The following is a 12,078-nucleotide window of genomic DNA, read 5'->3' on the forward strand; positions in this document are numbered from 1 at the left end:
AAACATTGGAATCATAACTCAAATACATAAGTTCTTTAAACTTTGCCTTCGAGTATTACTAACTCAAAATTACCAAATACAAAATTGCAGCTGTGTGGAATACTCATGCACCCTTGCACTTGAATAAATTATGTTTGTTTGGTCAAAACAAACATATTTTTTATTTAAAATGTTTTTTTTTTTTCATTCTAATGACTATTGAGGTTGTTTTGTTGTAGTTGGTTGATAATTGAGATTTCTGTGAAGCTCAGGTGAACTTGAAGCCTGTTAAGTTTAAACCTTAAAACTTTTAAGTTTCTTCTTTACTCAATTGTAATTTACAGAAGTGCAGATTTATGTGCACTAAGAAGTACTGAGTAGATTCCAGTATGCCATATGACTTGCAAGTTAATGGTTATAAGACATGTTATATACTTAAATCAAAACAATGATACTTTAATTATAGATGAGTTAAGCTTACTGTAACTAAATAAAGTTACTTAAAAAATTAAGTTCAGTTTACTTGAGCCAAATAAGTAAGTTTACTTAGAAAAAGCATGCAAACCAATTGCCTTGAAAAATCTAAGAAAGATCAACTAATTCGATTTTACAGCGTAAAACAAATAAAACAAATTGGTTGGTTTCATTAAATTATTTGGGAGCTTTCCAACGACATATGACACATGGCTATTTGATCAGATTGATGTTTTTACCATTTACAATAATATGTAGTGCAAAAATATGAATTATCAAAACTGAACACTTCTGATTTGTCTGCAAATTTCAAAGCACATGTTTCTGGTCATAATGCCAACATGCACTGTAAAGTACAGCTTTACAGCGTCGGTCAAGACTGTAGTTATTATTATTTGGATCTTTTTATTTTCTCACCAGTGGTCCAATCCAGGCTTAAATGTTAATTTCAACCTATGCAACACTGAAAATACATCTTTTTAAATAAAGAAATTGAATTGGTTGTGAACTTATTACTTTCATTAATTAGTTACAAACAATTATTTAATGCAGAAAAGTAGTTCATGTACATTCAAATAAATATATGAATTAAAGTTATATAAAGCACATTTATTATTTATGTAATAATGTTTGTTATTGTTATAAGTCTAAGATATTACAGAGTCATTGCCAGTCATTAATATACAGCTTAAGTTATTACACGGTGAAAGGGAGTTACCCACCTGAAAGGCATGAACAGCTCCTGGCATCATAGGTTGTGTATTTGCTGTTGCCATGGCAACAGGTAAAAGAGCCGTAGCTGAAAAGGACAGCATATTTGATGTAATAATCAAAAAGACTATAACACTCTCCTCTTAAAGCAAAAGTGATTTATGTTTGACGTTGTTTTCTCTTTATATATAGTTTGTTTTTATATTACGTAACACCACTGAACTGAAGTAAATTATATGGTGCATGTGTAATGTAATGCGTGTTTACCCTGCACTGAAGGCGGAGGTGCAGATGTGATGTGTACAGGCTGCGGTGATGGTGCACTGATATGTTCCTTCAGTCTGGACACACTTGGATCCTCCAGCAATAAAAGCCAAGATCAAAATGACAGAGGAATATCCATAAACTTTCGAACACACACACGCTAACTTTCTATATACCTTATATTTGTACTTCTCATACCATCCATCATGCAGTAATTCTTACCTCAAGTTCTGAGTCACTAGAATCTGGCTGGGAGGGTGATGATGCTGGGCCGGAAAAGAAGGGCAGCATTGGCTGGCCCATTTTGGCCATGCGTGAGATCAGTTTAGCTTTAGTGGCATCAGGATTCTGAAGAAATTGCAAGACACGTGAAAATATACATGTTATTATATGTTTAGAATATTGTAACTACACTTTCAGTAATTTTTTTTTTTTTTTATTAAGAGGGGGAATGGGATCTGGAAATGTTGCGATTCAAACTTTTGTTGCCCACAAGAGCACCAGAGACCAATGTTTCAGAGTATGTTAAAGTAATATTTATGTTAAAGTAATAGATCAATCATTTACTCACCCTCTTGCCATCAAAGATGTGTATGACTTTTTTCTTCTGCTTAACACAAATGTAGATTTTTTGAAGAATATTTCAGCTTTCTAGGTCCATTCAATGCAAGTGAATGGTGACCAGACCTTTCAAGCTCCAAAAATCATATATAGGCAGCATAAAAGTAATCAATATGATTCTATATATGTCTTCTGAAGCAATGCAAATGCCTTTTTTTAAAATTCCTTTTTTAATATAAATCTTTCAGAATGTGAAAGTATAAGTGGAGATTTATAGTAAGGACTATTGATCTGTACCTCACCCACACTTATTTTATCGCTTCTGAAGACATGGATTGAACCACTGGAGTCATATGGATTACTTTTATGCTGCCTTTATGTGCTTTCTGGAGCTTGAAATGATGGTCACCATTCACTTGCATTGTGAGGACCTACAGAGCTGAAATATTCCTCTAAAAATGTTTGTGTTCAGCAGAAGAAATTAGGTCTTTCACATCTGGAATGTAAATGATGAGAGAATTTACATTTTTGGATGAACTGTCACTTTAAGAAAGCCTGTACTAAAACACAAAATGTGTGGGAACACTTACACTCAGTTGCTCATTCAACGAGTTTGACTTTGCACGAAGAGGTGGTTCACTGCAAGCAAAGTTGAAACATATCAAACCCGACAACCTGAACTGAATACTACCAAATAGACTTACAATAACCCGTGAATCAACCACACAAGCACAGTCAGGCTGAAAGAAGGCTGTATGGGTAACCTGGGTTTGAAAGATGGTGGGGTAGTACTGAGGGGCTGGTTCAACTCAGAGGGGCCCAGACTCTCCACACTGGGAGCTGGAGAAGGAGCCGCAGACTCTCTTGAATTTCCATCCTTAGCAAATTTAATCTGCACATTCAACAAGAGAATTAACTTTAAAAAACCGCAGGAGAATACAGATGAAAAGGGCTATATTTCGATCGATTCTTATAAACTGTAGATCACAAAATGCGAAAAAATGCATGATCCATAAGGAAGTCAAGGCTGTTATGAAGACATACCCGGCGGATCTCTGCTTCAAATACCAGTGTGCTGTCTGGAGGAACCCGGTTGGGAACGCCCTGTGATCCGTAAGCAAGACTGGGTGGAATCACCATAAACCGTCTACCACCTTTCCGCATGCTCAACATCCCCTCATCCCAGCCCTGAGAGAGGGAGAAGGAAAATTTTAGACTGCCGTACAGGTGACAGCTAAATCCACCCCAGCAAATCTCTCTCTCTCTCTCACCTTAATGACTTTCCCAGCCCCAAGCTTTAGTCTCAGCAGTTTGTCTTTATTTAGATTAGAGTCAAACATCTGGAGGAGAAGAAAATATACAAAGAGATTGAGTAACATGCTGGGTTTCTCAATGTTTTCGCATAAAAGCACTGACCACATTTGCATACACAAGTATATTCAGTTAGAATTTGGTCATATTCAGATTATTGTATGTATGTGTCTTGTAAATACTGACTGCCAAACCTATATAAATAAAACCAAATAAATATTCCAGTTACTAGAAATTCAAATAAGTGAGCTCTCATATGCCTGTACCAATCAGAATTCGGAGTCATGTAAACACCTTATTCGTATTTTCCACTTTAATGGAATATTCCTAATATGTCCGTAGAAATTCTGGCTTCCAAGACATAAGGAGTTAAGAGATGTCAAGGGATAGAAGAGACATTTAGCAGCATATTTAATAACATGAACAAGGGTATCTGGTATTTCACAGAAGAAAAATACGCACAATGTCTTATTTTATTTTAATCAGAAAAAATGTGCATGTAAACACGGTCATTAACCCTTTAAGCTTTTAAATCTTTTAATGATTTCCTGTTTCAGTGGCATACCCAAAATTAAAGGCTTATTACAAAAAAAAAAAGAGGGTCAAGTGTTTGTATCATTTTAAAGAAATAAATTAATTTTGTAATGATTTAGATTATTATAGATTCTGAGACTCTCAGCCTAAGAAACTGCTGAAAATCACAAAAAAAACTTGAGCCAAACATATCATTTTTTCTGAATTTTCAGATTTTATTTATATGTATCAGGGTGTGAATTAGGTAGCTCTAAAAAACTGCTTTTGTTTTGTTCCCAATCATGTCACCTGTAACGGAGTAGAATTTTGTGTTGATATGACAAAGCAAATAGAAGGTTACAATATTAAAAAGATAATTTATCCTTCTGTGCATAAAAATTCTCCAATTGTCCAAAAGCCTTTCCAAACAAATAAAACATAATAATTGTACATAAGAATTAATCGCACATGTATATACAACAATTATTAAATGTTTACTCTTTCTCCAAAGCATGCAAGCATGAGAAATGAGATCTCATTCTGCTCCATACTGTGTCATTTCAGTCATTGAGTCTGTGTCATGTACTTGGCCCCATCTCCTGGTGGCTATATGTAATTAGAGTGAATGATCCTCTCTGCCCATATTTGGATGACTTCCAGCTCTGGTTGCAGCTATCTGAATCCTAATATGATTGTGTAACGTATGACCTTGTCCTGTTTTTCTGTTTCCCCTTTGTCTTCCATTTTGATACTTTCGTCACTCCATAGTTTTCACTTTTGAACCTTCTGTACCTCCATAGTCTTGTTAGCCATCGTGTTCATTGTTCATTGTTCTCACCTGTCCTCGTTAGTTTCTCATTGGTTTCTGTTCATCACCTTATCATGTTATTTTGAGTTCTGTTTGTTCATTGGTCCCTTCTTGTATTTATACCCTGCCTTTTCGTTCAGTCACTGTCGATCGTTGTTTGTTGTTATGAATGTTAGTTTATGTTGTAAGCCTGCTCTGTGTTTCCTGCCCTTGTGCTCTGTTCATGTTTATTTCCCCATCGCGGTGTTCCTTTGTGTTTGTTTAATTAATAAATATACTGCGTTTGGATCCTCAACCTTGTCTCCCTCGTTGTCCCTGCTAATTCGTAACAGAACGATCGACCACACATGGATCCAGCAGCCTATTCAGCCAATTATCGGCTCCTTAGCCTCAAGCAGGGGACCGCCCTTTGGAAGACCACATCCAGGACTTCCTTCCCTGGCAAGCGTCTCTGACTTCCCGGAACCAATCCTGGTGAGCTTCTTCAGGGGCAATCTGAGCGCCTCACTGAGGGAGCGGTTACCACCAGCAACGCACGCAGTGGTCCCTCTGCAGCTTCATAGAGGTGACTTTCTTGGTCGGCGGATCGCTGTTAACCGTGGGCGTTGCTGAGGAGGACTTTACCTCACCACCCACAGGGGAGACCCTTCAGCCATCCCTGGGCTCCCAGTCACACCAGCTCCACATGTCAGCGAGCAAACCCCCACGCCAGCCACTTCCCCAGAACCCACACGGTCAACCTCGTCTGCCGGAGGAGGAGGAGAAGACGGGCTTCGCCTCCCGGCCCACGCCTGCCCGGTCTGTGAGCCAGACCCTCGCCTGTCACCGTGAGCGAGCCAGAGCCTACGCATGTCACGGTGAGCGAGCCTGCGCCCACGCATGCCGCGGCCAACCAGCCAGAGCCTGATGCCTCAGACGTCAGTGAGCCAGCGCCGGTAGCCTCAAGCATCAATGAGCCAGTGCCTATAGCCTCGACCGCCCCTGAGCCAGTGCCTGTAGCCTCAACCGTCCGAGCCAGTGCCTGTAGCCTCGACCGTCCCTGAGCCAGCGCCTGAAGCCTCGACCGTCCCTGAGCCAGCGCCTGAAGCCTCGACCGTCCCTGAGCCAGCGCCTGAAGCCTCGACCGTCCAAGAGCCAGCGCCAGTAGCCGTGACCGTCCAAGAGCCAGTGCCGGCAGCCATGACCGTCCAAGAGCCAGTGCCAGTAGCCATGACCGTCCAAGAGCCAGTGCCAGTAGCCATGACCGTCCAAGAGCCAGTGCCTGTAGCCTCGACCGTCCCTGAGCCAGCACCTGAAGCCTCGACCGTCCAAGGGCCAGCGCCGGTAGCCGTGACCGTCCAAGAGCCAGTGCCGGCAGCCGTGACAGTCCAAGAGCCAGTGCCAGTAGCCATGACCGTCCAAGAGCCAGTGCCAGTAGCCATGACCGTCCAAGAGCCAGCACCCCCCGAGCTTTCCAGAGCTCCGCCTTCCGAGCTTTCCAGAGCTCCGCCTCCCGAGCTTTCCAGAGCTCCGCCCTCCGAGCTTTCCAGAGCTCCGCCTCCCGAGCTTTCCAGAGCCCCTTCCCCCGAGCCTCCCAGGGTTCCACCTCCCAAGTCTCTCGAGCCTCCCCGGGCTCCACCCCTCAAGTCTCTCAAGTCTTCCAGGGCTCCGCCCCTCGAGCCTCCTACGGCTCTGCCTCCAGAGCCTCCTGAGCCTCCTACGGCTCCGCCTCCAGAGCCTTCTGAGCCTTCCACGGCTCCGCCTCCCGAGCCTCCTAGGGCTCTTCTACCCGAGCCTCCTACGGCTCCGCCTCCAGAGCCTCCTATGGCTCTGCTCCCAGAGACTCCAGAACCTTCTAGAGCTCCGCCTCCCGAGCCTCCTATGGCTCCGCCTCCCGAGCCTCCTACAGCTCTGCCTCCAGAGACTCCCGAGCCTCCCTCGGCTCCGCCTCCTAGGCCTTCCTCGGCTCCGCCTCCTACGGCTCTACTCCCCGAGCCTCCTATGGCTCCGTCTCCAGAGCCTCCTATGGCTCTGCTCCCAGAGACTCCAGAACCTTCTAGAGCTCCGCCTCCCGAGCCTCCTATGGCTCCGCCTCTAAAGGCCCCTACGGCGCCACCTTCCTCGGCTCCACCTCCAGAGCCTCCCTCGGCTTCACCTCCAGAGCCTTCCAGGCCTCCGCCTCTGGAGCCTCCTACGGCGCCACCTCCATCGGCCCCACCGCCAGAGCCTTCCAGACCTCCGCCACTAGAGCCTCCTACGGCGCCACCTCCATCAGCTCCGCCTCCTGAGCTTCCCTCAGCTCCACCTCCTGAGCCTCCCTCAGCTCCGCCTCCTGAGCTTCCAGAGCCTCCCTCAGCTCCGCCTCCTGAGCCTCCCTCAGCTCCGCCTCCTGAGCCTCCAGAGCCTCCCTCAGCTCCGCCTCCTGAGCTTCCAGAGCCTCCCTCAGCTCCGCCTCCTGAGCTTCCAGAGCCCTTCTCAGTTTCGCCCCCGGGACCTGTCCCTATCCTGAGGCTGCCTCCCAGGCCTCTTGGACCCGTCCCTGTCCGATGGCCACCTCCCAGGCCCCCTGAACCGGTCCCTCTGTGCCCCCCGGGACTGCCTAATTGGCCCGTGTACTGTCTCCTTTCCCTTTGTGCCCCCGTGGACTGTTTAATTTCCCCTTGTTGCCCCCTTGGACTTCCTGCCTGCCCTCTGTGCCCCCTTGGACTTCCTTCTGCCCCTCATTGCCCCCTGGACTGCCTGTCTTTCCCCGGTGCCTTCATTGTGTTTTTCTATGGTTTTTGTCTTGGGTTTTGTTTTTGGTTTGGATCGTCTGGGATCCGATCCTTAGATGGGGGCTATGTAGCATTATGACCTTGTCCTGTTTTTCTGTTTCCCTTTGTCTTCCATTTTGATACTTTCGTCACTCCATAGTTTTCACTTTTGAACCTTCTGTACCTCCATAGTCTTGTTAGCCATCGTGTTCATTGTTCATTGTTCTCACCTGTCCTCGTTAGTTTCTCATTGGTTTCTGTTCATCACCTTATCATGTTATTTTGAGTTCTGTTTGTTCATTGGTCCCTTCTTGTATTTATACCCTGCCTTTTCGTTCAGTCACTGTCGATCGTTGTTTGTTGTTATGAATGTTAGTTTATGTTGTAAGCCTGCTCTGTGTTTCCTGCCCTTGTGCTCTGTTCATGTTTATTTCCCCATCGCGGGTGTTCCTTTGTGTTTGTTTAATTAATAAATATACTGCGTTTGGATCCTCAACCTTGTCTCCCTCGTTGTCCCTGCTAATTCGTAACAGATTGGTTTAGCGTTCCATGACGCTGGACAATGTACTACATAATTTCTGATGAAGTATTGTGATCCAGGAAAGCTAACGTGTTTTTAGCCAGATAGCACATTATGTGCTGTAAGCACATTGTGCTTTGTGCAGAAATTGTAATGATCCATGTATCCAATTACGTTGTGTGTAAGCTCGTTTTAAAGATAATCACGTCCTCTAAGTAATGATATGTGATATTTTATGTTTTGTTTATTTGCTGTGAAGTTAAGAGTGAAAATGTGGTAAAGATGTACTTAGCTATTACTCGCTATATTTATATCTGTGAGCAATACAAATAGGCTGGTTGCATTCTACTCTTTGAGAGATTTCAAACAACATATGATACCTGGCTATTTGATCAGTTTGATGTTTTTACCATTTACAATAATATGTAGTGCAAAATTATTCAGAAATGATCAAAAGTGAACACTTCTGATTTGTCTGCAAATTTCAAAGCACTTGTACATTTTGGTTATGCCTACATGCACTGAAAAGTACAGCTTCTAAGTTTTAAAACATACCTATTTTGTGTTGGTGAAGACTGTAGTTCTTAATATTTTAATCATTTTGTTTTTCTCAGCAGGCCAGCCAGCCCAGCCAGTGGGCCAATCCAAGCTTAATGGGTTAATCAAATATCTTTACCGTTCCAATGGTGTGGTTTTGCAGGAGCCAGCCAGAGTAGGCCACTTCTAGACAATCTCCATTCTCCACACCCTGCCCCTCACCAAGCAGAAGATCCTGGATCAGGACAGAGTCTAACGAACTGTTGCAGTTTGCTTTTGTGAGACAAACCTAAAACAATGAATCCACTTATTTAAGGACCAGAGTAAACAAGTTCTGTTGTGCAAAAAAAACTTATACAATACAGTGCCACAGAACTCAGTAAACACATACCTCTTTACAAAAGTCCGTAGCTGCTTTCTCCGATTCAAACATCAGTGACCAATTCTGTCTCTGGTCATCGTAAAATGTGCAGTAGTTACTGGGTTGGACCTGAACGTGAGAGAGACAACCATAAACAATACAGCAAATATACGTATATTCTATCTTCAAATCAGTAGGTGATTGTAAATAAGAGCTCACAGTAAGAATGAAGCCGTTGTGGATTTTTGCTGCCGTAACCTGCTTCTGCTGACTGACATAAAGCAGGATCTTATACTGAAGAAGAATGTAAAAGTGTGCATTATAATCATCATTCCTGATGACACATGCAATTAGACCAAAAACATATGAAGCAAAGTTAATCCGCACATTAAAGGGATAGTTCAACCAAAAATGAAAATGTTCTCATTTACTCACACTCATTCCATCCCAAATATGTATGCTGTTCTTTCTTCCCGTTCAACACAAACAAAGACTTTTCGAAGAATATCTCAGCTCTTAAGGTCCATAAAATGCAAGTGAATTGTGATCAGAATCTTCAAAATCATATAAAGGCAGCATAAAAGTAATCCTTGTGACTACAGTGGTTAAATCCATGTCTTTAGAAGCAATATGATAGTTGTGTGTGAAAAACTAACTTTTACTATAAATCTCCACTTTCACCTTTATTTCCACATTCTTCTTCTTTTGCATTTGGCGATTTAAACACTTCATTCATATCACCACTTTCTGGGCAGGGAGGAGAATTTATAGTATAAAGGACTTAAATATTGATCTGTTTCTCAACCACACCTATAACATGATTTATGAAGATATAGATTTAACCACTGGAGTCTTATGGATTACTTTTATGATGCATTCATATGCTTTTTGGAGCTTAAAGATTAACTTGCATTTTATGGAGCTAAAGAGCTGAAATATTTATCTAAAAAACTTTGTGTTCAGCAGAAGAAAGAAAGTCATACACATCTAGGATGACATGAGGGTGAGTAAATGATGAGAGAATTTTCATTTTTGGGTGAACTATTCCTTTAAATTGCATTGATGAAGGCTCTCTACAGACATCATGCTTTAATTCAAATCTCCCCTTTTACACAGATCCATTTAAGATCAAAGTGAGCCACTACTAGTCTAACCTCTTTAGTTGTATGGTTTCCAAGCACCGCAGCTCCGAGCTTGCCTTGTTTCACATACTGTCCATTAACACTGCATTCAAAAAAAAAACTTGATCACTGTATTTTCCTGTTCATTAATGACAAACTGAACATTAATCTGCTAACTTTCCGAAAACCTAGACAAATTAAACTCAGGATGTACTTTGCTTTGGGGTGGAAACAAAATACAGATGTTACATATTTCATGCTGTATTCTTTACACTTAAAATTACACATTAAATTCTTTTGATTTTGATTTTTAACTTACTATCTGAAGGCATGTACTGCAGTAGCAAATAGAACGGCTGGAGATTTGGCAGGTGGGGTTGACTTTTGTGTTGGGGGTCCTTTAAAAACAACCAAAAAAGTGTAAATAAAAGTCAGACAAAATGTATATTAAAGCAACAGTTTACACTCTAAGAGTTTCCTTTTTTTACCTGAGTTTGTGGTGCTCGTGCGAGGCTGTTTGGGGGCTGTATACTGGAAAGACTGGTTGCCCTGGGACGTAGCCTGGTCTAGTCCAAAGAGTGAAGCTAACTTTGCCCTGAAATCACAAAAGAAGAGTGAGAGATATTTATAGCAAGTAAAACCACTTGTGCCAATTTTATTGTTCAGTTTGTAAGAGGCCACATGAGTCTCAATTCCATTTGAGTCTAATTCAGCACTCCTAAAATTAAAGTTGACCTCATTTTGAGTTTTTGATTAAACTCAAGTCAAACTAAATAACATCAACAAACACTCAAATGTTTGTAATAAAAAAAAAAAAAAAAAAAATGGAAGACATCTGTAACAAATAAACTCCATTTGTAGTCATTGTCCTGCATTGGTGCCATGTTGAACTAGGACACCAACCCTGAATGTATTCTGCCAGCTTCAAGTGTCAGCAAACTAAAACTACACAAGGATAACCACCAGAATATCACTCCACAACGAGTGTGTGAGATTCACCCCAAATGATTTCCAATTCCAAGTAACATCAGATATTTTTGCCAGGTCTGGCACAGTCTAAGGCCACATTGGGACTGAAGTTGTAGTGTTCCTCGTGACTGCGGCCCTACTGAGGCCCTGATCCTGCACTTTTAACCACCAGCATGTCAACGGCATTACCATGCCAACTCTCCAGCTTTCTGCAATTCTGTCCAACATAGCTTTAAATTATGTTATATGTTTATATTCCCCTTTTACATGTGTTTAAAATCCAAGAAATATATTAAATTAGAGTAGACTGAAATCTTGGATATAACTTCAAATTAATAAGACTTAAGCTACACTTAAAAACGTATAAATGTAATTAAAATTAATGCCACTTTTTAAATCTAGTGTAGAAAGATAACATTCCACAATAAAAGTGCATTAGGTTTTAAAACTCCAAATATACTGTTCAAAAAGTATTTGTGTGGTTAATCTGCTAGAAAAACTGTGTGAACTTGAGGGAATCTGACTTTGGCTAAAATTAATAGCTAGTTAAAAGTTAGTTCTGAGGATAGGTCTAGCATCAGTTGTTTGAAGATGCCACCCACTTGGTTAGATATTTTGTTTCTAATGCAATGACATTGATACAGTAAGTGTCCAAATAGGTTTTGGGGCCCCTTTTCATTTTATTATTCTACTAAAACTATTAGGGGGATGTTTCCAAGTGGGCTGTGACATTTTGATGCTGTTAGTTCAGAAATCACATCAGTACTAAATTAGTGGAAAGGATGACAGCAACATCCCAGTAAAGAGGCATCTTTAGCAGGACTGTTAAAGATCACAAATCATATGATCAAGGCAGTCATGTGAGAACAAATTTAACAGATAAGCGTTAGAATACAAGCTGATCCAACAGATCCTCACAAAAGTTCATCTTACTTGATCTGTTATCCAAATGAATGCTACTTTATCACTTCTACAGTTGAAGACAGAAGTTTACGAACACTTAGGATGAAGAAGTCATTAAAACCATTTTTGTAACCACTCCACAGATTTCATATTGGCAAACTAAAGTTTTGGCAAGTAGTTTAGGACATCGACTTTGTGCATGACAAGTATTTTCCAACAATTGTTACAGACAGATTGTTTCACTTTTAATTGACTAATTCCAGTGGGTCAGAAGTTTACATACATAGAAGCATTCTGTCTCCTAGAGATGAACA

At 41.6% G+C, this 12,078-nt stretch overlaps 1 protein-coding gene across 3 annotated transcripts in view; it reads right to left on the reverse strand.

The window, feature by feature from the left end:
* fkbp15b (FKBP prolyl isomerase family member 15b) overlaps nt 1–12,078 on the reverse strand; it is a 34,138-nt gene that overhangs the window by 21,271 nt on the left and 789 nt on the right. For all 3 annotated transcript variants that reach the window (XM_052094167.1, XM_052094166.1, XM_052094168.1), the window contains exons 2-14: nt 10,381–10,487; nt 10,212–10,290; nt 9,926–9,995; nt 8,991–9,065; nt 8,802–8,900; nt 8,550–8,699; nt 3,261–3,329; nt 3,034–3,177; nt 2,754–2,881; nt 2,580–2,628; nt 1,651–1,776; nt 1,432–1,522; nt 1,176–1,252 (exon numbers count right to left, since the gene is read on the reverse strand). In XM_052094167.1, coding sequence (XP_051950127.1) covers nt 1,176–1,252; nt 1,432–1,522; nt 1,651–1,776; nt 2,580–2,628; nt 2,754–2,881; nt 3,034–3,177; nt 3,261–3,329; nt 8,550–8,699; nt 8,802–8,900; nt 8,991–9,065; nt 9,926–9,995; nt 10,212–10,290; nt 10,381–10,487 — 1,264 coding nt within the window. The remainder of the gene's footprint in view (nt 1–1,175; nt 1,253–1,431; nt 1,523–1,650; nt 1,777–2,579; nt 2,629–2,753; nt 2,882–3,033; nt 3,178–3,260; nt 3,330–8,549; nt 8,700–8,801; nt 8,901–8,990; nt 9,066–9,925; nt 9,996–10,211; nt 10,291–10,380; nt 10,488–12,078) is intronic.

This window comes from Xyrauchen texanus, chromosome 27, assembly GCF_025860055.1.
Source record: "Xyrauchen texanus isolate HMW12.3.18 chromosome 27, RBS_HiC_50CHRs, whole genome shotgun sequence".
Lineage (NCBI taxonomy): Eukaryota > Metazoa > Chordata > Actinopteri > Cypriniformes > Catostomidae > Xyrauchen > Xyrauchen texanus.